Raw genomic sequence first — 21,370 nt, 5'->3', positions numbered from 1 at the left:
AGCCCAATTCGTATTACTTTCCACTAATTGGTCTTTTAACCAATGAGACCAGCTCTGAAAAAGATCTGATGTGAAAAGATTGGATGTGATTGGTCAAAAGACCAATTTGTGGAAAAAATATCAGAATTGTGCTGCCTGTGCCTTAGTGACTCTCCTGCACACCCACCAAGACTGGTATAGAGGGTTCGGAAAAGGTGGAATTTTAGGAGCATGGTGTGCCCATTGCTACATTGCATAACTATCCTTCTGGGGGCAATTCATCAAGGGAGCAGGTTTTGGGTTGGAATGCAGCCAGACAAGAGTTTAGCCATTGGAACACAGCTTTGGGGGACAAGGCTGTACCATCGGACTGCCCCGATGGGGTGGGGGGGACACATACTGTACCATTGACTAACCTGGTCTATGTAGATGGCAGTGATTCCCCCAGAGTGGCCCTGGAGGGTGAAGAGACAGCATGAGTCCTCCAGACGATACACCTGACACACAGAGGGACAAACAGCAGGGTTTTAGTGTGTGTGAGTGAGTGTTGATTTTATTCTGTTTTATCATGCAAAATGTTGGTGAATGATATACACGAGCCGCCACGATCCTGTTGTTGAGGAAGGCCAGGGCCGTGATCCTTGAGACGCCATCTTCATTACTACAGCATAACGAGCCCTCCACAGTGTCCCACAGCTAACTGTGTGTGTGTGTTTCTGTACATCTGCGTGCGTGTTTCTGTGTGTGTGTTCTCACTCACCCTGACGGTGTGGTCCTGGCTGCCCGTGACCACTCTGCCGGCAGCGGCTCGAAGCACTGTGATGGGTTTCTGGTGGGCACACTGCACCGAGCGCGTCAGCTGGCATGAGATCACATCCTCACTGCTGTAGCAGGGCGAGGGTGGCATGTTACCACGCCCGGGGGGACCTGGCACCACACAGAACACAGTCAATATAGATAATAACACACTCATTACAGATGTCTAGAGTTAATACGCGCTGAAAGTCAAGACGTCACAAACGTCGAAAAAGTAAACGTCTGGAGACACCTTACTTGACAATTAGTTAACTACACTATTGATAGCTACCGTAGCGCTGCCCTGTCAATAACATGTCTCCAGAAATGGCGAGGTGACTCCAGTTGTGTTGACATTTTACAGATTGTGACACAATCGACTTTCCAAGCGTATTACAGACATACACTGAGTGTACAAAATATTATAGGAACACCTTCCTAATATTGAGTTGCACCCCCTGTTGCCCTCAGAACAGCCTCAACTCGTCTACAAGGTGTTGAAAGCGTTCCACAGGGATGCTGGCCCATGTTGACTCTCTTGCTTCCCACAGTTTTGTCAAGTTGGCTGGATATCCTTTGGGTGGTGGACCATTCTGGATACACACTGGAAACTATTGTGTGTGTAAAACCCAGCAGCGTTGCAGTTCTTGACACAAACCGGTGAGCCTGGCACCTACTACCATACCCCATTCACTACCATTTTGTCTTTCCCATTCACCCTCTGAATGGCACACATTCACAATCCATGCCTCAATTGTCTCAAGGCTTAAAAATCCTTCTTTAACCTGTCTCCTCCCCTTCATCTACACTGAATGAAGTGGATTTAACAAGTGACATCAATAAGGGATCATAGCTTTCACCTGGATTCCCCTGGTCAGTCTATGTCATGGAAAAAGCAGGTTCCTAATGTTCTGTACACTCAGTGTATATTACATTTGACATTTTAGTCATTTAGCAGACGCTCTTATCCAGAGCGACTTACAGTTAGTGAGTGCATACATTTTCATACTGGCCCCCCGTGGGAAACGAACCCACAACCCTGGCGTTGCAAGCACCATGCTCTACCAACTGAGCTACAGGGGACTGATATTGACATCATTGGGTCATTTGACAGTGTGTGTGCTCACCTCTGTACTGCAGTAAGCCCAGAGGCTTGTTGATGTCGACAGTGTGTGTGCTCACCTCTGTACTGCAGTAAGCCCAGAGGCTTGTTGATGTCGACAGTGAAGAAGTCTAGAGAGCCGTTGAGTCTGGCCGCCACGATCCTGTTGTTGAGGAAGGCCAGGGCCGTGATCCCTGAGACGCCATCTTCATTACTGCAGCGTAACGAGCCCTCCACAGCGTCCCACAGCTAACCACACATCACACATTAGTGCACTTGCCCTGGCTTTCTCTGTGCCAATTTCTCCTACTCAAATCAAATGTTATTTGTCACATGCGCCGAATACAACCTTACCGTGAAATGCTTACTTACAAGCCCTTAACCAACAATGCAGTTCAAGAAATAGAGTTAAGAAAATATTTACTAAATAAACTAAAGTAAAAAATAAAATAAAAGTAACAATAAAATAACAATAGCAAGCCTATCTACAAGGGGTACCGGTACCGAGTCAATGTGCGGGGGTACAGATTAGTCGAGGTCATTTGTACTCTCTCCTCTTGCATATATTGTTTCCTGCTTGCTCATCATGACTACCCCCTCTCTTCCCACTTCCCCTGCGCCTTCCCATCTCATCCACTCCCTCTACACCCATCCAGTTATTTATTTCTGTTCTACAAGGGAGCATCATAAAGTGTCTAGTGACGGGGTAGGGGCTAGGGGTTGATTTGGGATTGGGTCTCACCTCCAGTTTGCCGCTGCTCCTCCCAGCAGCGATGAGGTTCCCCCGGAGCTCCATGGCCCACACGGCGCTTTCCCAGTCTGGGGTTCCCTGGCCCTGTGGAGCAGGGGGCTGGATGTACCCCAGGCTGCGTCTCCTCTGGGGAGCGGGTCCCGACGGGGGTGAGGGGGAGGGGTAGGAGGCAGGAGGCTCGTGCTCCAGGTAGGCCCTCTCCACCAGCCCCCCGAAGTCAAAGCCATCCCTGGGCGGGGTGAGGAGAAGGTGGGAGGGGGGCTGGGAGTCGAAGTTGGTGTCGATGAGGGGGGTGAGGTCGGGTTGATCCTCAAAGAGGGCCGGGCGTGGGGTGCTCCGCCGCCTGAGGGGGTAGCCCTCGTCCTCGTCAAAAACCCCGCCCCCTGGTTCTGTCCCGCTCCCCAGGTTCTCAGGTTCGGCCACACCCACAGCGTCCCATCCATCCCGTTGCTGCCAGCAGCCACTGCTGCTACTCCGCCGCAGGCTGACAGAGAGAGACAGTTTAGCGTTCAGGCTAGGAGGCTGGATATGCATATAGAACAGGAGGGAAGACTATGTAGGAAGAAATAAAGGACATGGGAATGGGAAGAAGGTTGAACACAGAGGAATACTATACTGAAAAAATAAATCTAATGTCTTGTACTTACATATGTAAAGTTAATATTGTACATTTATTATTAAAATAATAAAAGTTGTACTCCGAAGAGGTGGGTGGTGGCAGGCCAAAAAAGAGAAACACTGTGCATGAACACAAGCATGAACTGTCCATAGCTCTGTATATGGTATGTTTGCACCTGTCTTACCCATGTTTAGGAATGACGGTGAGGCAGTCTCCAGTCTGAGCGTCCCACACACGGATCTGTCCTGCCAGACAGCAACTGGCCAACAGCATTCCATCACTCGCCAGACACTCTATATCCTAGAGAGAGAGCGAGAGCGAGAGCGAGAGAGAGAGAGAGAGAGAGAGAGAGAGAGAGAGAGAGAGAGAGAGAGAGAGAGAGAATGCAGAGGAGAGATACTCGTAAATATACACGCAAATAAACAATGGTATTTGTGTCCGATTGTGTGTGTGTGTGTGTGCCCAGTCTCTCACCATGCTGTGTCCACGCAGCAGCAGGGGGGAGATTTCGCTGATGGGTGGCGAGTAGCCGTAGTCGTCGCAGGGCAGGTCACCGCGGCGACGGCGTCCGTGGGCCACACCGTTCTGGCCGTAGTTGCGGGGACAGAGGACCCGGTAGAGACAGAAGAGCAGCAGCACCAGCAGAACCCCTGCTGCCAGGCCCAGAGCTGCTACCCTAAAGAGAGAGACAGAGAGGGTTAATAACCTGTGTGATGCCTTCTCCATACGTGCCAATAACGCTGGTTTGGATTGTATTGAGATTGAGAGAGAGCAGGTTAAATATGTGAAGGGAGAGAAAGTTAGACAGAGACAAAGAGTACCAATGACCGGGAGACCAAACCATTTTGTAGCCCGCACAGTGCATCTTACAATAGAAAGACTTGAACCTTGAGAAAGGTGTGAACTTGACGCAATGACGTACCAACATAAATCATAAGCTTGTCAGAATGACATTCCATTGCATAACATGACTGACTGTTCATTGTCCCCCATGATAAAAGTCTAGAATGCAGAGCCATATGTAATGGGTCCAGTGTTTCCCTCTAGTGGAGACGGTTGTAAAGGCAGAAGCCTCAAAAGCACCTGTAGTGTAGAATGTGTCCCTGCCATGACAATAGGGCCTGACGCACTGATGTGACCAGCTCGACGTGCAATACCAGAGTTTGACTGGTCCAGCACACACTCATGCATGGAGTCAGCGTGTACATACTGACTTTATTGTCCCCTTAGGGAAACATACCCATGTGGTGTGCACAAACTAGCTGCAAATAGCACAAGTTCAAGCCAATCAGACCACTTCAGTGGAAGTATGCAAATGTTGACCATTAAGAGCCAGGGACAAAATGCTTGTTTTTCTTCACCTTATGGTTGCACTTCCATTCACACTACAACAGAAAGCAGGTGACTTGATAACAGAATCATAGGACCAGAGCCTTTCCATTTGAAATTATGTTTTTTTTAATCATACTATTGTAATTCCAACACCACCACAGGCATAACATAATACAATATTGTGTCAAACATTGATTGGCAACCAGTTTATTTGTTTATGACCATTGTAAACAGGCTGAGGGAGATTCTCTGAAAATAACACAGTGAGTCCACCTAAGCAAGAGTTCCAACGGATTCTGTCCTTAGAGATACGATAGTTTCTAGTTTTTATTCTGTGAGAACCACCCAAGCCCCTTTCCTTGGCCTGACCCAAATATTCTAATAGACAAATCTCCATCGGTGCCTGGCCTGTGTTCCAGAGACGACCTGCACCACCGTGGCCTTTATCTCAGATAGGAACCGTGAACACTGATCTGGGTTTCACAGATGACCATGACCTGATGAATATGATTCAGACCTTCCAATTACAATGAAAACCCTCCCTAGCGTTACAAATCCCGGTGGACAAAGTTCAAAAGTTGGATCAATTTTAATATGCTATTGGTCAAGGATGTAGTAAACAGCAGGAAAAACACTGGTGGTCTTTTAAAACAATATTTCCATCCTCACTTCTCAAGCAACACAGCAGCACCCCCCCCCACTGCCTAATTCTGTTTGTTCTAATAGAAACATTGATGTTGGCAGTACTGCCTGTTGCTTTGAGGAACCTTTGCCCCCTACTACTAACAAAATAGAACTAGGGAAAACACAGTTGAGATCCCGTTTCACACCATCCAAAAACCACACCAACCATCACCCACTCCACCATGACATCATCAACCCACGGACATCTTACGAGTAACCTGACAGCCAATCAGATGAGCTGGTAGATAGGACCAAAGTCTGCGAGTCAGTGAGGGAGTTTGTTTTGCATGGCCCTGTGCCCCGGGTGGGTGGAGATTTCACTTTAGGACCAATGGAATGGTCTAAAATGTGCAAATCCCACCCACCTGGGCCACCGATGAAAAATGAACTCACCCAATATCCAGTCAACTGTAGAGATAAGAGAAAAACTATTTTCTCTTTCTTCCTACCTTTTTTTAGATAACCATCGACACAGTGACGGACTGTTTGGCCTTGTTTAGTTTACAAAGTTAGAAAGAGAGGGAGAGGAGAGAGGTGTGGGACTAGGGTTGCAAAATCTCTGGAACTTTCAATAAATTCCCTGGTTTTCCAGAAATCCTGGTTGGAGGCTTCCGGATTTCCTGCTTATTCCTTCCTGATTCCAGGATCCTCCAACCGGGATTATGGGAAAACCAGGGGATTTATTGAAGGTTTCCGGAATTTTGAAATCCTATGTGGGACAAATGCGAGCATATACTGTATGAGATGCGAGTTTGGACGGTGTGGATTATCACTGAATCTCTTGGCCTTGACACCATAACCGTTCCCTATAACATTGACCTTTCGCCTGCACAAGAGCTTTAGCATGGACTTTGAAGTGGTGTGCACTGTGTGTGGGTGTGTGCATTTGAAAAACATGAAGTGCATAGATTGTGGTATTAGGGCGAATATTAGTAAATCTGTAGTTTGAAGGCCTTGGCGATAGAGGTTGTTGCATGTGTGAGTGTGTCGGTACTGACTTGTAGAGCGTGAGGTCTGCGGGCAGGTCGTTAGTTTTGAGGGTGGGCGGCGGGGGGTGGCGTGTGTCCTGGGGGTGACGCGTCTCGATGGCCTCCCGGGGGCTCAGGTGGAGCGTGACGGGGATGACAGGCAGGATGCTGATGTATCTGTGGGACAGAAAGGTAACAAAATGACATTTCCTACATTTGACATTGAATTCACCTTTCTTCCCATCCATAACCCAAAAGCATGGTCAGTAGGGTAAACAGTGACACACACACACTATGCACATACACACACAGTAACTCATTCCAACTCCCCTGACCTACCTCTTGGCCAGTGTAATATTATAGTAGCTGAAGAGCGAGGGCCAGTGTCTGAAAGACAGTCTCCTCCAGCCCTCCTCATCCTCCGCCCCCCAGCTGATCTGGGGCACCAGGGGTGGGGGCTGGGCCTGGTGGGGTACTCCTTCCCTGGGGGCCCCATGGTGGCCCTGGGACTGGTTCTCTGGAAGCGGGGTGGGTTCAGCCGGGGCGGGGAGGACACTGAGGGTGCTGGCGGGATCCCCTCCTGGTCCAGGGAAGACTGGGGCTACTCCCAGGTGGGGGGGCAGACCCCCGGCCCCGCCCTCCCCCAGGGGGCTCTGTTCAGATACCTGGGTTGCCAGGTAGGTACGGAGGCCGGCGGGGTCCGTGTAGGCCAGGATACCAATCCAGATCACTGTACCCACCTACAACGATACAGGGACATGTCAATGCATACAGAGAGCTACTTCAAGGAAGCACTGTAAATGTTCAGACAGTCATACAGAGACAGACAAATATTGACAGGCGAGACAGACAGTTACACATGCAGACACGACGGCCCAAAAGGCAGACTCTCTGTGAAAAGGCCTTGAGACCGTCACCCTTAAGGCTTTTTCACACTGCTTGTTCTTAGCCCAGTGCTAACTCACCCTCCTTTCACACAAGCATTTGTTAACACTGGACTAAGTGAAACTAGGGTCGCAAAAGTCCAGTAACTTTCCCCAAATTCCCAAAAAATCCAGTTGGAAGATTCCCGGAATCAGACGGGAATAAGCAGGAAATAAGGAATCTTTCAATCCTAATTTCTGGAAAGCATGTGCATTTTGTGAAATAATCGTTCAACCCTAACTTAAACTAACTGTATTTTCTGGAAGTGCCTCCACCCAGTCTCACCATGATGAAGCGCTGGGCCAGACGCGTGCGGGCCAGGAAGTAGACCACACGGAGCCTCTTGGGCAGACGCAGGTTCCTGAAGGCGGGCGTCTGCAGGGTGATGGTGTGGGGCGAGGGCCGTGGGGGAGGAGGCGCCTCCCGAGGGCGCAGGGGGCCCGGTTTGGGAGGTGGCATCCCCACCTCGGCCGGAAGACGCCGGTTCAGATCGGCCAACTGTGTGTGTGAGAGGACAGTTTTAGGGTGCGGGCATGTGGGAGTGTGTAACGTGTGTGAGAGTACAAGTATGTGAGTGTATGTGTATGGATTAGTGTTAGAGTATTGCATGTGTCTGAGTGTAACAGGGGAACAAGGTGGATAAAGAGACTGTCAATATTTTACTGAATACTGTCGACTCTGGAAATGACTCATGTCACAAGAGACCTCACCTTCACATTGCAAATGTGTGTGTGTCTATGACCTCTCCTCCATGTGGTTAATTACTAAGGAAAGCACTGTTGACAGTGTGTGTGTGTGCCTGTGTTCACCTCCATGCGTCGGATGTCAATGGAAAGGACTGTAGTGAAGAAACACATCTGAAGGAAGAAGTCAGACACCAGCCCCACCACAGCAAACAGACAGAACTCCTGGAAACACACACAGAAATAAACATCAGGCCACTCATAACATACACGGGAGAAGTGTGTGTGGGTGTATGTTGTGTGGCAGTATGCTCTACTATGTGAATGAAAGTGTGTGTCTACCTGTGTTCATACGCCAGTGTGCGATAGATTGGTGTGTGTGTGTTTTACCTGGATAGCGGGCACCAGGGTGAAATATCCTATGAGGATGATGCACAGCTCTGTGGCCATGTTCTTCATGATAGACCAGCTCTCATTACTAAGACCTGGAGAGGGACAACACAATACCACATCAACAAATGCTTGGCTTTCACGTTATGTTCTTCTATTCTCGTGGGGACCTAAAATTAATTTCCATTCCAAATCCTATTTTCCCTAACCCATAACACTAACCTTAACCCTAAACCTAACCCCTAAGCTTAAAATAGCCTTTGTACTCATGGGGATGTGGGAAATGTCCCCACGAGGGATAATGTTCCTTGTTTTACTATCCTTGTGGGGACGTTTGGGGATTTTTAGGTCCCCACAAGGATAGAAGAACCAACCAACCCACACACACAGTCTTACCCTGAGCGATGCGTAGTTTGACCTCCAGGTCAACAGGGGTGGACACCACAGACTTGGTGAGAACCAGGACGTTCTCCAGCCCTATCACCACCACCAGATAGGGGAAGATCTCACTGAGAGAGAGAGAGAGAGAGACACAAGGAGAGACAACATGATTACAAGGCTGTTGTGAATAATACTTCATAATCTCATTTGAGTAACCAGTGCTCTCAGAGTGCTTATTTGTGGATCAGGTGATAGATGCAAGTTTGGATGTTAGGGTGGGAGAGAGGTCAGGTTTTTCAATTTGATTGATGTCATTATATTTGTCATACAAATAAAAAAACTGGTTAAAAATAGAAACTGGGACATTTAGTAGACAAGAGTATGGATGAAGAAAGAGAGAACGGGCGAATGAAGAAGGTTTGACAGAGTAAACCGGAGATATGCTATCACTACACGTGAAGATAAGGGTTGGTGGGTTGGAGGTCAGTATGTAACAAAACTACACCACAGAAGATAAAGACTTAACACGTGTGTTATTACTTCAGGATTTATTGTGTGGCCATTGTGTCAATATGCACAATCGTGGGTATGTAGGTCTATGTGCATGTGTGTATAGACCCTGGAATCTTGGTTGATGAGATTTGGATGGTGTGAGGTGGTCACGCCATCCTCTACATTCCAATAAGCTGGGTGTGATTGGCCAGGTACGCCACATCAATATCTATCCCCGCCCTCTTAGGAATCCCACCTCCCCTTTAAGTCCACATCTGTTGCTCTCGGTAACAGAGTCCCCTGTCACTCACTGTACATTAACATCTGCAGTCCCACAGTAATCCATACAGATCAATGAGCAGGAGAGGGTCAGGGGCTTTTAGAGTGTGTGTGAGTTAGTAAGTGTGTGGGCATGCTTTTGGTGTGTGTGTGTGTGTGTGTGTGTGTGTGTGTTTCTTACCCTCCATTGAGTGTTGGCGTCAGGCCGAACAGGGTGCAGAGCCCCACAGACATAAGCAGAGAGCTGAGCACAGTTACCACGGCAGCCAGCGCCAAGCCCCATTTTGACTTCACCATGTCAATCTTACCTGGGGAGAGGAAGAAGTAGAGTTAGCATAGACAGCGGCTACACACACTGGAAGGAAAGAGTTAGCATAGACAGAGGCTACACACACTGGAAGGAAAGAGTTAGGATAGACAGCAGCTACACACACTGGAAGGAAAGAGTTAGCATAGACAGAGGCTACACACACTGGAAGGAAAGAGTTAGCATAGACAGCGGCTACACACACTGGAAGGAAAGAGTTAGCATAGACAGCGGCTACACACACTGGAAGGAAAGAGTTAGCATAGACAGAGGCTACACACACTGGAAGGAAAGAGTTAGCATAGACAGAGGCTACACAACCACACTACAAAGAAGAATGTCTCTGAGCATGAGTGAGTTTCTGCAGATCTTAGTTGAAATTAGGTTTGTGTACAGTACAGATTGCACGTGTGTGTGTGTATGCCAGCATATTGTTGGTGTTGGCACACATTGGTGAGTCTTATCGTGGTGCATTATGGTGGACTACAGTGTTCCTGTATACGGGATTATCCCTGGACTAGACAGGAACAGCCTTGGCTAGGACTCAGTCAAACACACACACACTATTCTGGGCCTTGGCTCTGTGGCCTTGACTGGGCACCTGGGAACAATATCCCAGAGAAAAGGAGAGGCCCCCAAAGCATTTCATTTGAAACCAATTGCCCCCACCAGCCTTAGTAATGGGACACATTACTTCAAGGAAGGACGGATGGAAAGAAGGATGCATCTTTAACTAATTCAAACTAAGCCAACTTTCAGATCAGTGCAGATGAAGGGAAGTGAACCTCTTTAGACTATTGAGATGCCCCCGTGGCGTCCAGACCAGTCAGATACTTACGTGTGGAGAAGTAGATGTAGGCGAACAGTATGATGTAGGTGGTGACCAGGGGGATGAGCTCGGCGATGCCAATCTCCTCCTTGAAGTGCACGTGCACCATGTGGTCGTCTCGCAGGCTGCAGTTCACCGAAGGGTGCAGCTGGCGGAGACGCGCCCGCAGGCTAGACAGGAACCTGGTGTCATAGCTGCCCAGGACCACGGTGATGGTGTAGGTGACCACCTTCTTCCTGCTGTACAGACTCACCCCTGTGTGTTTCCCCGGGACGCCAAACAGCAGGTCTAACACACACACACACATACACACAATTAGCATTGAACAATATCAGCATTACCAGTCTGCCTGACACTAGTTGGGGCCAGAGTACGTGAGCGGAGTAAGGAGCGTGCCCAATTTGACTGGAGCGCGGAGCGAGATTCCCAAAGGCTGGAGCGTCGGCCATCTTGCCCGCTCCAATTTCGCTCCAAAAACGTAGGGCTCACTTCACGAGCTGAGGGCATGCATTTGTAGTCTACTTGTGTGCTGCTATAGCCCTTTGCTATACGTATCCCAAAAGCATGATGGTGTACTTACTACATGCACATGCTAAAAGAAAGGAACAAGGTTTTTAGATAACTAAGAGTGTCATTGTAGCAAAGTATTTATAAACTAAAAATCTGATCTCTTAAAAGTTTCGTTCATTTTTGTTCTATTATCTATACAATGAGCCATAAATAGGCCTGGCACATTCCCACTTTCAAGGAGCTTTCCGTTTTGATTGGGTTATTTTGCCTAAAAACCTTTAGGCCTACCTATAGACATTTTTTAAAACAACTCTGCATCTCTGCCCAGCCTGGCAAGATTGGCCAAAAGGGTGTTTAGCAGACCCAGTGGCTCTGCAAATGATATTCTCTGCTGCTGGCCTGCACTCCAGGCACCATCACATGAGCCTGAAGCCACAGACTGGCCAAACTCTTTCAAGGCACTGTAGACAGACTAATAAGGCATTTATCGTTTAATTTGTATTTCATTCTAAGTAAGTCACAGCCTATATGCTCAATTTATAGACTGTAATGATTTAGTACAACAAAATTTTGCTTAAATGCTGAGCCCTTTATGTCCCTACCAGACTAGTGTGTCGCACTCACAAATGCTTCACAATGTATTTCTTTGTAGACTATAGCCTTGAAATAATTGAAATAATATAGCCGAAATAATTCATTTTCGTTCCTTCTTAGGCTCCCTGTCTGGCTCCTGACCTATTTAGAGTGTTTATATGCTGTTTAATATGACATGTAGCCTATTTGAAATGATGTTCGCTTCTTACATTTACCTTCTCATGTTTATTCAAATACTTTTCATTCAAATCCATATGGTTTGGTTTCAATAGTTAAAAACCAATTGGTATGTCCAGGTAGTCACAAAAATAGATGGGTGTTGGTTAAATTGTGATTTTAATGAACGGAGCGAATTTGGAGCGGTAGGAAAGGCCATGGAGCGCAAGCACCGCTCCATGAGCGATGAGCGCAATTTCCAACCGCTCAACTCCGCTCACATGTTCTAGTTGGGGCTCAATGAGCATTAGCTAAAGGGATACAAAAGGATACTTCCTCTGCTCTGCCCTCTATTTACCTGACCCCTCCCATCACCTTCCTCCCTCTCTACCTCTCAGTGTGGCGGAGGTGTGCAGTCCTTTGGGTTCGTGCTGGTGGACGGTCTTCAGCAGGTCGGGGTCAGAGTCAAATAGTTCCCGCTGGTTCTGCCAGTAGTTGCCGGGGGAGACCAACAGACAACCGTGCTCCGGCAGCACCGTCTGCATACGCCGTAACCCCGGCAACAGGTCCGTCACCTGCAGGCAGAGCGCCTCCAAGCTCCTGACCCCAGAACTACAAAGAGACGAGAGGTAAGTCCGGTCAAGTCAAGGTGCATTTTAAGGTAGGGAGAGCTAGAGGCGGCTGAGAGACATTGGATGTGTGTGTGTAGTTTCCCCATACCCGTCGTTGTGTACATGGTTGCGGATCTCCTCCAGCAGGCTGAATACGCGGCCCAGTGGGGAGCGGAACACGTCCACAGGGACCAGCGTACTGTCCCAGGGAGACACAGCTGCCTTCACCAGGACCTGCTGGATGTAGGCCACCGGAGGACCCTGATACTGGAGGAACAGGAGAGCGAGAGGGTTTTGTAAAACATGGGCAGAGAGATGGATGGGTTATTGTTATTGTAGTCCCTTTTTCAGACGGTATTTCAAAAGAACTACCTGGTACCAAATGGTACTCATTGAGTTCCACAAAAGAAAGATGTACCATGTAAACGGTCCAAATCTCAAGCCACGTAGGCACTGGAAGTGGGTTGATCTTTTGACCGTGAGTCTTACCCAGTCAGGCCGCTCGCCGAGGTCTCCCTGGGGCTCATGGGAAGGGACGGTGTAATCTCGGACCCGTGTGGTGAACTCCACCGGCCCTGTCCCCGGCAGAGGCAGCCGCAGCAGGGGGTAACTGGGAGAGGGGGGAGAGAGAAGAGGGAGGACGGGCGATCACATGGGAGTGGAGAATACATTACATTTGGGTCTGAATATTAGTTACAGGCCTGAGTATTGAGACTTCTTATCCCAGCACTAAAATACACACCCTCTATCAAAATGATCATTACCTTACAGTTAAATGTATGTAATAATACATGTATGATCAAATAAGCATCCCTGAGTATGCAAGTGTGTTAATGTCTGTAAGAGAGAAAAAATAAGTCAGTGCCACTGCCTCCCCTGTCCTTTGTTGGCAGATTAAGTATTAACTAGAGACCAACACCCCTGTTCTCCTGGGAAGAGGTTGGCTCTTATGAAACACACTGAGATTTAGAAGATTTAGTAGACCGATAACGCTCACATGCACAATTGCACGCCCACACACAGACACAGGAATGAACACACTTAATGAGAAAAGGATTGAAGGGGTTTAGTGCTTAATATGCCGATACCATATCCACTCATGAATGTGCGTTTGTAAAAACATGAGTCTAACTAATACCCACTAATTCCACCCTAATGTATGTGTAACTACAACCTTTAATCCCAGGTTGTCATCATCACTCAATCATTCTTCTACAAAGGCCCACTTTCTAGGGCCCATTTGCCCTGCAAACAGGTGGTGTTCCCAAACACACACACACACAGAAACAATGAAAACAATCAACCAACAAGTGCATTAAGTTCAAGGGCGTTTCCAAAATTCATGGAAAGCTACAAGGCTACTGAGGCGAAGACAAACAGCCAGAGTGACAGTGCTGCATTTGTCTCAGTCAGGCCATTGGGCACATTCTTTACCACGAATGGAAATTATGATCACAGCCTGGCAATACATTGCAGCAAAGGGATGAAAGTAGGTACAAATTTGGAAGATGCCAACCATAGCCAGTTAAAATCTCTGTGCCACCTAGTTCTAGAAAAATCCGGACCTTGTGAGTAGAAATCTACAATTGTGTTATTTTATTACCCCTCGTGAGGAGACTACTTCACTGTGAAGGGTATAGACCCAGCTCTGTTGCCGAGAAGTTGTAGTCCACTTTCGTGGACGAGCAAAAGCATTTCAAACCTCTTGAATAATTAACTAAAGATTCCAACAGGTTATTTTGAAATTTATTTTCAGGTGAGGACTGAACACACTGAAACATTTCTGGGTGTTCTATACACTAAACGCTGTCAAAACTGACTCAGTATCCTGACCTGCACCACATCAATATGTGCAGTTTGCATAGTTCCAAAGTATAGTACAATAGTGATGTGACAGAGTGTTGCTCAGTATCTTAGTGCTTTAACACTAACATCCTGTTTCTTTGGCAGCCTGTCAGGCCCAGGGCCACGGGATACAGATTTCTCTTTGAGGACACTACACCCTCTCTCCCGCTCGCTCTCCCTCTCTAAGGTCACTGTACTGCCACAAAGGCCTCTTGTTTTGCAGCAGGAGCCCCCACCTCCTGGGAGGCAGATGGAGGGCCTGGAACACACAGACAGGCCTATTCTCCAGGGGTCACTTTCTCACAGCCCTCTGCTGTGTCTCTCTTTTTAACTCTGCTTCCACCCCTTTAATTCCCTGCACTCAGCGCAGCCGTCAGCCAGCCGTGCTTTTGGCACTGCTGCATCCCATGGTTCCATGCTGTACCGTATTCGTTCCATCCGGTCCTGACTTCTCATCTGTGACGGGGTTGACCTCTGATGTGGAACTCTGAGGTGGAGAAGTGTGTGTTCTGTTCCGAGTCCTGATTTATGTGTTTGGCTATGGCTGTTTCATTTAGTTGACTGGGTTTTGCAGGGTCTGCTCTGTTGTTTCCCTCTTCTTTTCATCCATCTGCTTCTCTTCTCCTAACCTACCATCTCACCTCTGCCCATGTTGATATAAAAATAAATATACAATCCTTTCACAACTTGCCTTAAACCAACACTGAACGTGTTCAGAGAAAGCAGTACAAGAACCCTCACATATCATCTCTTGAAGATGCACACGCCCATCCCCAGAACCCCCCATAGACACACCCCTTCCTCAGACGTACCAGCAGGCGAGGATACTGGCGGAGGTGAAGAGGATGATGGGCACCGGATAGGAGGCACACAGCAGCCCATGGCGGTAGAACGCCGCCGAGATCTTCTCCCGCAGCCGCTCTCTCACCGTCATCCTAGGGGGCGGGGTCAGCTGCCGGCCATCGGGGGGCGCCGTGCGCAGGCGGGCGAGGACGGTGTGCAGCGGGGCATCCAGGGACCTAGGGAACCACAGAGACGAGAGGTGTGGGTTAATACAAACTCAGAGGATACCATGGTTGGGGTCAATTCAAATGAAATGCAGTCAATTCAGGAAGTGATTTGAATTGAAAATGAATAAATGGAAAAAGCTTTGAATTAAAGCATTGAATATAGGTGCCCTTTTTTCAATTACTGAATTGGAATTTCAGTTTACTTCCTGAACTGACTGCTTTCAATTTGAATTGACCTCAACCCTGGAGGATACATCGGCACTCACCACATAATCAGCTGCTGCTGAATGTAGCCTGTGTTCATGTTGCTTTGGACGGGTCTGCAAACACCTCAAACCCCTGTATGGCCACACACTGCAGAAACCAAAGAGAAGCCCTCACTAACTCCCTGTCCCATCAGAAACACCATAGATATCACGTCTACATTTCCCATCCCTAACACCACCACAAGTTATTTGGTCCTACCCATCATTCCCAAGTACAACCTCCATTTAAAGACACCCTTACCAGATTGGCTAGGCTACATCACAGTATCTTCTACCCCCCCACACCCCCCACACCAGACAAACACAGCACTGCCACAGCATCTATCTAGCTAGCCTAGTTACTATCCCAGACAAACTCAGCGCTGTCCCAGTACCTGTTCAGGGGGAAACTTGGCTGCCTCTCGCGCTCTCTCGTGCCTGTTTGGCCTAAGTCCTCCAAAAGCACCGGATTTTAAAGGTTTCACGGAGTTCCCTGGCTTAAAACAACAGAGCCCTATTTCAGGCACCGCAGCCAAAGTGTGACCAACTGGCTCAGCTCTACCTCCTGAGAACTCTGGAAACATTCCTCTGGGGAATTTAGCCTTCCTCCAGAGCGGCTTGATCTTACACTATAAATACTCTATATACAGTAAACACACAGCAGCCAGCACAACACAGACATACCAACACAATGGCTACAGAGCGTAAACCGACGGTTGAACTCAATCAAAGAGGCCTCGAGTGCCTTGACTGACCCCATTTCTACTTTGCTCTACATATTGACCTGATATCTAGCCTGTAGGTCCCATTCTGCCCTGTGCGTCCATCTCCTCAGTCCTTCCCTTGTGTTGTGGTGCAGGAAAGCGAGGCCTGAGTTGGCAGGTGCTCAACAACATCTCCGTCAGTGAGTTAATCCGGGATCGGAAACGCCACAACGAGGCTCACAGGTCTATGCCCCCTCCCTCTCTACCTCTTTTTCCCTAGTCTCTCCATCCTACAGCTACATGGGTGAGGCAGACTTAACAGGTAACACTCTGTACACACATCAGGCAGGCAGTCAAGTCAGCCTGCACATGACAGTGAGTGAGTGCATACCTCAGACCGCAAGTCATTTTAAGACAAAAAATGACTGACCCAGCCAGCAATACCACAGAGACTTTATGATGCCAAGTCTTGAGACACGTGCCACTATGGATTCCAGTAGCCCGGCTCAGGGAGGGGGAAGCAGTTTACTTCCAGTAGGCCTACCTGCTTAACCACTCATACAGACCACAATACAGCTTTTGACAAAACAATAAACAGAGCATGTCATTATGTTCCAAAAGCACTCGTGCGAGAAAGTCACGGACAAAAATGCCTCCCAAAACCATAAACCTCTTCTTTACATAGTAGCTGGTGTGTACTGTAGACAAGTTTTTCTAGCTGCAAGTTGCCAGGAAATGAAAATAAGATTAATATAAATGAAATGATGCGTACCGGTAGGCTACATGTTCCAACAAACGTACAGACACATTTCTCTCAGAAACATGTTTGCTAGCTCATGGAGGAATTGGTAACAGAGTTACACAAGACTAGGCTTAAGATATCATATGCTGCTCTGAAGAACAGTGTGCCTGAAGTAAACCAAATAAACGCTTACCTCCTAACAATGCTTCCTAAAATCCCCAGTTTGAAGGCGTCGCTGGAGCCTATACAGTCCATTGCCATGATCCACACCTGTGTAAAGCATCTTAAAACCCAATGTAAAAAAGCAAAGACTCTTGGGCAAGTAGCACCATAAATGCAGGGATTTTGGGCTGCATTGAGAAGCAGCAAGATTGTATTTCAGCTCACTTCTCCCATAGTGAACTGAGAACTTGCTCCTCAACTCTAATGCACCATAACTGTACAGACCATTATTGAGTCAATGTCAGCTGGGACTAATGCCTGCATGCTTTATTGCGACAACTAATTTACAGCCACCCATTTACAAACACACAGGGAGCAAATTGGCCCAGTCAATCAGTAACCACTATCATATCATCGAATATGGCAAAAACTTGGTCCAAAAACTACAATGAAAATGTTGAGTGACCTGTCACAAAGGCTTTAGTGATGAGACACAATCAACATTTAAATGGAAAATTAGTGTCCCTATGTAATATGTATTGTGCAAAAAAACTAAACTCATTAACATTCACATATTGAGTTAGATAAAAATAAAAGATCTGCTTTTTTTTAAAGATAATTGTATGCAACATGAATGTGTGAATGCATGAAACATAGGAGAATGAATGGGAGAAGTGAAGGTATGTGTCTGAAAATGTGAAAGTGCACAGAATGTCAATAAGTCTATATTTGACTTAGAGTTTCGAATTTGGCCGGCTTTCACATGACTGGGAATACGGACATGCATCTGTTGGTCACAGATACACTAGATGACCAAGGTATGTGGACACCTGCTCGTCAAACATCTCATTTCAAAATCATGGGCATTAATATGGAGTTGGTCCCCCCTTTGCTGCTATAACAGCCTCCACTCTTCTGGGAAGGCTTTCCACTTGATGTTGGAACATTGCTGCGGGGACTTGCTTCCATTCAGCCACAAGAGCATTAGTGAGGTTGGGCACTGATGTTGGGCGATTAGGCCTGGCTCGCAGTCGGTGTTCCAATTCATCCCAAAGGTGTTCGAAGGGGTTGAGGTCAGGGCTCTGTGCAGGCCAGTCAAGTTCTTCGACACCGATCTTGACAAACTATTTCTGTATGGACCTCGCGTTGTGCACGGGGGCATTGTCATGCTATAACAGGAAAGAGCCTTCCCCAAACTGTTGCCACAAAGTAGGAAGCACAGAATCGTTTAGAATGTCATTGTATGCTGTAGCGTTAAGATTTCCCTTCACTGGAACTAAGGAGCCTAGCCCGAACCATGAAAAACAGCCCCAGACCATTATTCCTCCTCCACCAAATTTCCAACAAACGGGTGTGGCTGAAATAGCCAAATCCACTAATTTGAAGGGGTGTCCACATACTTTTGTATATATAATGCACCTTAAAAAAAGGTAGGGGCATGGATCAGAAAACTGGTCAGTATCTGGTGTGACCACCATTTGCCTCATGCAGCACTATATCTCCTTCGCATAGAGTTGATCAGGCTGTTGATTGTGGCCTGTAGAATGTTGTCCCACTCCTCTTCAATGGCTGTACAAAGTTGCTTGATATTGGCAGGAACTGGAACACGCTGTCGTACACGTCGATCCACAGCATCCCAAACATGCTCAATGGGTGACATGCCTGGTGAGTATGCAGGCCATGGAAGAACTGGGACATTTTCAGCTTCCAGTAATTGTGTACAGATCCTTACGACATGGGGCCGTGCATTATCATGCTGAAACATGAGGTGATGGCGGTGGATGAATGGCACGACAATGGGCCTCAGGATCTCGTCACAGTATCTCTGTGCATTCAAATTGCCATCGATAAAATGCAATTGTGTTTGTTGTCCGTAGCTTATGCCTGCCCATACCATAACCCCATCGCCACCATGGGGCACTCTTTCCACAAAGTTGACATCAGCAATCCGTTCACCCACACGACACCATACACATTGTCTGCGGTTGTGAGGCCCGGTTGGACGTACTGCCAGATTCTCTAAAACAACTGAGTAGCAAAATTAACATTCAATTCTCTGCAACAGCTCTGGTGGACATTCCTGCAGTCAGCATGCCAATTGCATGCTCCCTCAAAATTTGAGACACCTGTGGCATTGTGTTGTGTGACAAAACTACACATTTTAGAGTGGCTTAGAGTACAAGGTGCACCTGTGTAATGATCATGCTGTTTAATCAGCTTCTTGATATGCCACACCTGCCAGGTGGATGGATTATCTTGGCAAAGAAGAAATGCTCACTAACAGTAATGGAAACACATTTTTGCACAAAATTGGAGAGAAATAAGCCTTTTGTGCGTATGGAAAGTTTCTGGGATATTTTATTTAACACTCCTAGGAGGAGGGGGGGGATTGTATTGGATTCACCGTTTGTGCACCATGTCTCCTAAAGGTCTGAACAAAGTGTTTGATATCACACCATTTCTTACATGAATGTCATTTTAAGTTAAGTTATCTTGCCTTCCAGGTCTCCTACTTGGTCATTTTGTACATATACACTGCTCAAAAAAATAAAAGGGAACACTTAAAACAACACAATGTAACTCCAAGTCAATCACACTTCTGTGAAATCAAACTGTCCACTTAGGAAGCAACACTGATTGACAATACATTTCACATGCTGTTGTGCAAATGGAATAGACAACAGGTGGAAATTATAGGCAATTAGCAAGACACCCCCAATAAAGGACTGGTTTTGCAGGTGGTGACCACAGACCACTTCTCAGTTCCTATGCTTCCTGGCTGATGTTTTGGTCACTTTTGAATGCTGGCGGTGCTTTCACTCTAGTGGTAGCATGAGACGGAGTCTACAACCCACACAAGTGGCTCAGGTAGTGCAGCTCATCCAGGATGGCACATCAATGCGAGCTGTGGCAAGAAGGTTTGCTGTGTCTGTCAGCGTAGTGTCCAGAGTATGGAAGCGCTACCAGGAGACAGGCCAGTACATCAGGAGACGTGGAGGAGGCCGTAGGAGAGCAACAACCCAGCAGCAGGACCGCTACCTCCGCTTTTGTGCAAGGAGGAGCAGGAGGAGCACTGCCAGAGCCCTGCAAAATGACCTCCAGCAGGCCACAAATGTGCATGTGTCTGCTCAAACGGTCAGAAACAGACTCCATGAGGGTGGTATGAGGGCCCGACGTCCACAGGTGGGGGTTGTGCTTACAGCCCAACACCGAGCAGGACGTTTGGCATGTGCCAGAGAACACCAAGATTGGCAAATTCGCCAGGTTCACACTGAGCACGTGACAGAGTCTGGAGACGCCATGGAGAACGTTCTGCTGCCTGCAACATCCTCCAGCATGACCGGTTTGGCGGTGGGTCAATCATGGTGTGGGGTGGCATTTCTTTGGGGGGCCGCACAGCCCTCCATGTGCTCGCCAGAGGTAGCCTGACTGCCATTAGGTACCGAGATGAGATACTCAGACCCGTTGTGAGACCATATGCTGGTGCGGTTGGCCCTGGGTTCCTCCTAATGCAAGACAATGCTAGACCTCATGTGGCTGGAGTGTTTCAGCAGTTCCTGCAAGAGGAAGGCATTGATGCTATGGACTGGACGCCCGTTCCCCAGACCTGAATCCAATTGAGCACATCTGGGACTCGCCACGTTGCACCACAGACTGTCCAGGAGTTGGCGGATGCTTTAGTCCAGGTCTGGGAGGAGATCCCTCAGGAGACCATCCGCCACCTCATCAGGAGCATGCCCAGGTGTTGTAGGGAGGTCATACAGGCACGTGGAAGCCACACACACTACTGAGCCTCATTTTGACTTGTTTTAAGGACATTACATCAAAGTTGGATCAGCCTGTAGTGTGGTTTTCCACTTTAATTTTGAAGGTGACTCCAAATCCAGACCTCCATGGGTTGATCAATTTGATTTCCATTGATAATTTTTGTGTGATTTTGTTGTCAGCACATTCACCTATGTAAAGAAAAAAGTATTTAATAAGATTATTTCATTCATTCAGATCTAGGATGTGTTATTTTAGTGTTCCCTTTATTTTTTTGAGCAGTGTATATTAGATTCTGTAACTACTACATGTGCCCATCTCATTGATGTCAAATTATTAGAGATACACAAGTTGTTTTTGAAATAGATCACTGGAATTATATCTATGGCCACCGTGCCTCCTGCGCGTAATGGTCATATGGGCGGGTATTCCAACAAACTTTTTTTTTACTGTTGACTAGGTTTTAACTTGAACCCATTTGTATGTACAGTGAGGGAAAAAAGTATTTGAT

General features: G+C 47.5%; 1 protein-coding gene across 1 annotated transcript in view; it reads right to left on the bottom strand.

The window, feature by feature from the left end:
- LOC311119081 (sterol regulatory element-binding protein cleavage-activating protein-like) overlaps positions 1 to 21,370 on the bottom strand; it is a 28,780-nt gene that overhangs the window by 3,184 nt on the left and 4,226 nt on the right. Inside the window, exons 2-19 of the mRNA XM_084157706.1 lie at positions 15,044 to 15,250; positions 12,876 to 12,996; positions 12,496 to 12,653; positions 12,167 to 12,387; positions 10,525 to 10,803; positions 9,561 to 9,687; positions 8,624 to 8,736; positions 8,228 to 8,322; positions 7,964 to 8,062; positions 7,440 to 7,652; positions 6,570 to 6,970; positions 6,261 to 6,407; positions 3,721 to 3,922; positions 3,431 to 3,546; positions 2,619 to 3,111; positions 1,957 to 2,125; positions 740 to 906; positions 396 to 476 (exon numbers count right to left, since the gene is read on the bottom strand). Of these exons, the coding sequence (XP_084013832.1) occupies positions 396 to 476; positions 740 to 906; positions 1,957 to 2,125; positions 2,619 to 3,111; positions 3,431 to 3,546; positions 3,721 to 3,922; positions 6,261 to 6,407; positions 6,570 to 6,970; positions 7,440 to 7,652; positions 7,964 to 8,062; positions 8,228 to 8,322; positions 8,624 to 8,736; positions 9,561 to 9,687; positions 10,525 to 10,803; positions 12,167 to 12,387; positions 12,496 to 12,653; positions 12,876 to 12,996; positions 15,044 to 15,165 (3,324 nt within the window). The 5' untranslated portion in view covers positions 15,166 to 15,250. The remainder of the gene's footprint in view (positions 1 to 395; positions 477 to 739; positions 907 to 1,956; positions 2,126 to 2,618; positions 3,112 to 3,430; positions 3,547 to 3,720; positions 3,923 to 6,260; positions 6,408 to 6,569; positions 6,971 to 7,439; positions 7,653 to 7,963; positions 8,063 to 8,227; positions 8,323 to 8,623; positions 8,737 to 9,560; positions 9,688 to 10,524; positions 10,804 to 12,166; positions 12,388 to 12,495; positions 12,654 to 12,875; positions 12,997 to 15,043; positions 15,251 to 21,370) is intronic.

The sequence above is a fragment of the Coregonus lavaretus genome, assembly GCF_964263955.1.
Source record: "Coregonus lavaretus genome assembly, chromosome: 3".
Taxonomy (NCBI): domain Eukaryota; kingdom Metazoa; phylum Chordata; class Actinopteri; order Salmoniformes; family Salmonidae; genus Coregonus; species Coregonus lavaretus.
Note: the sequence above shows the minus strand (reverse complement) of the source record. Positions and strands in the feature narration are given on the sequence as shown.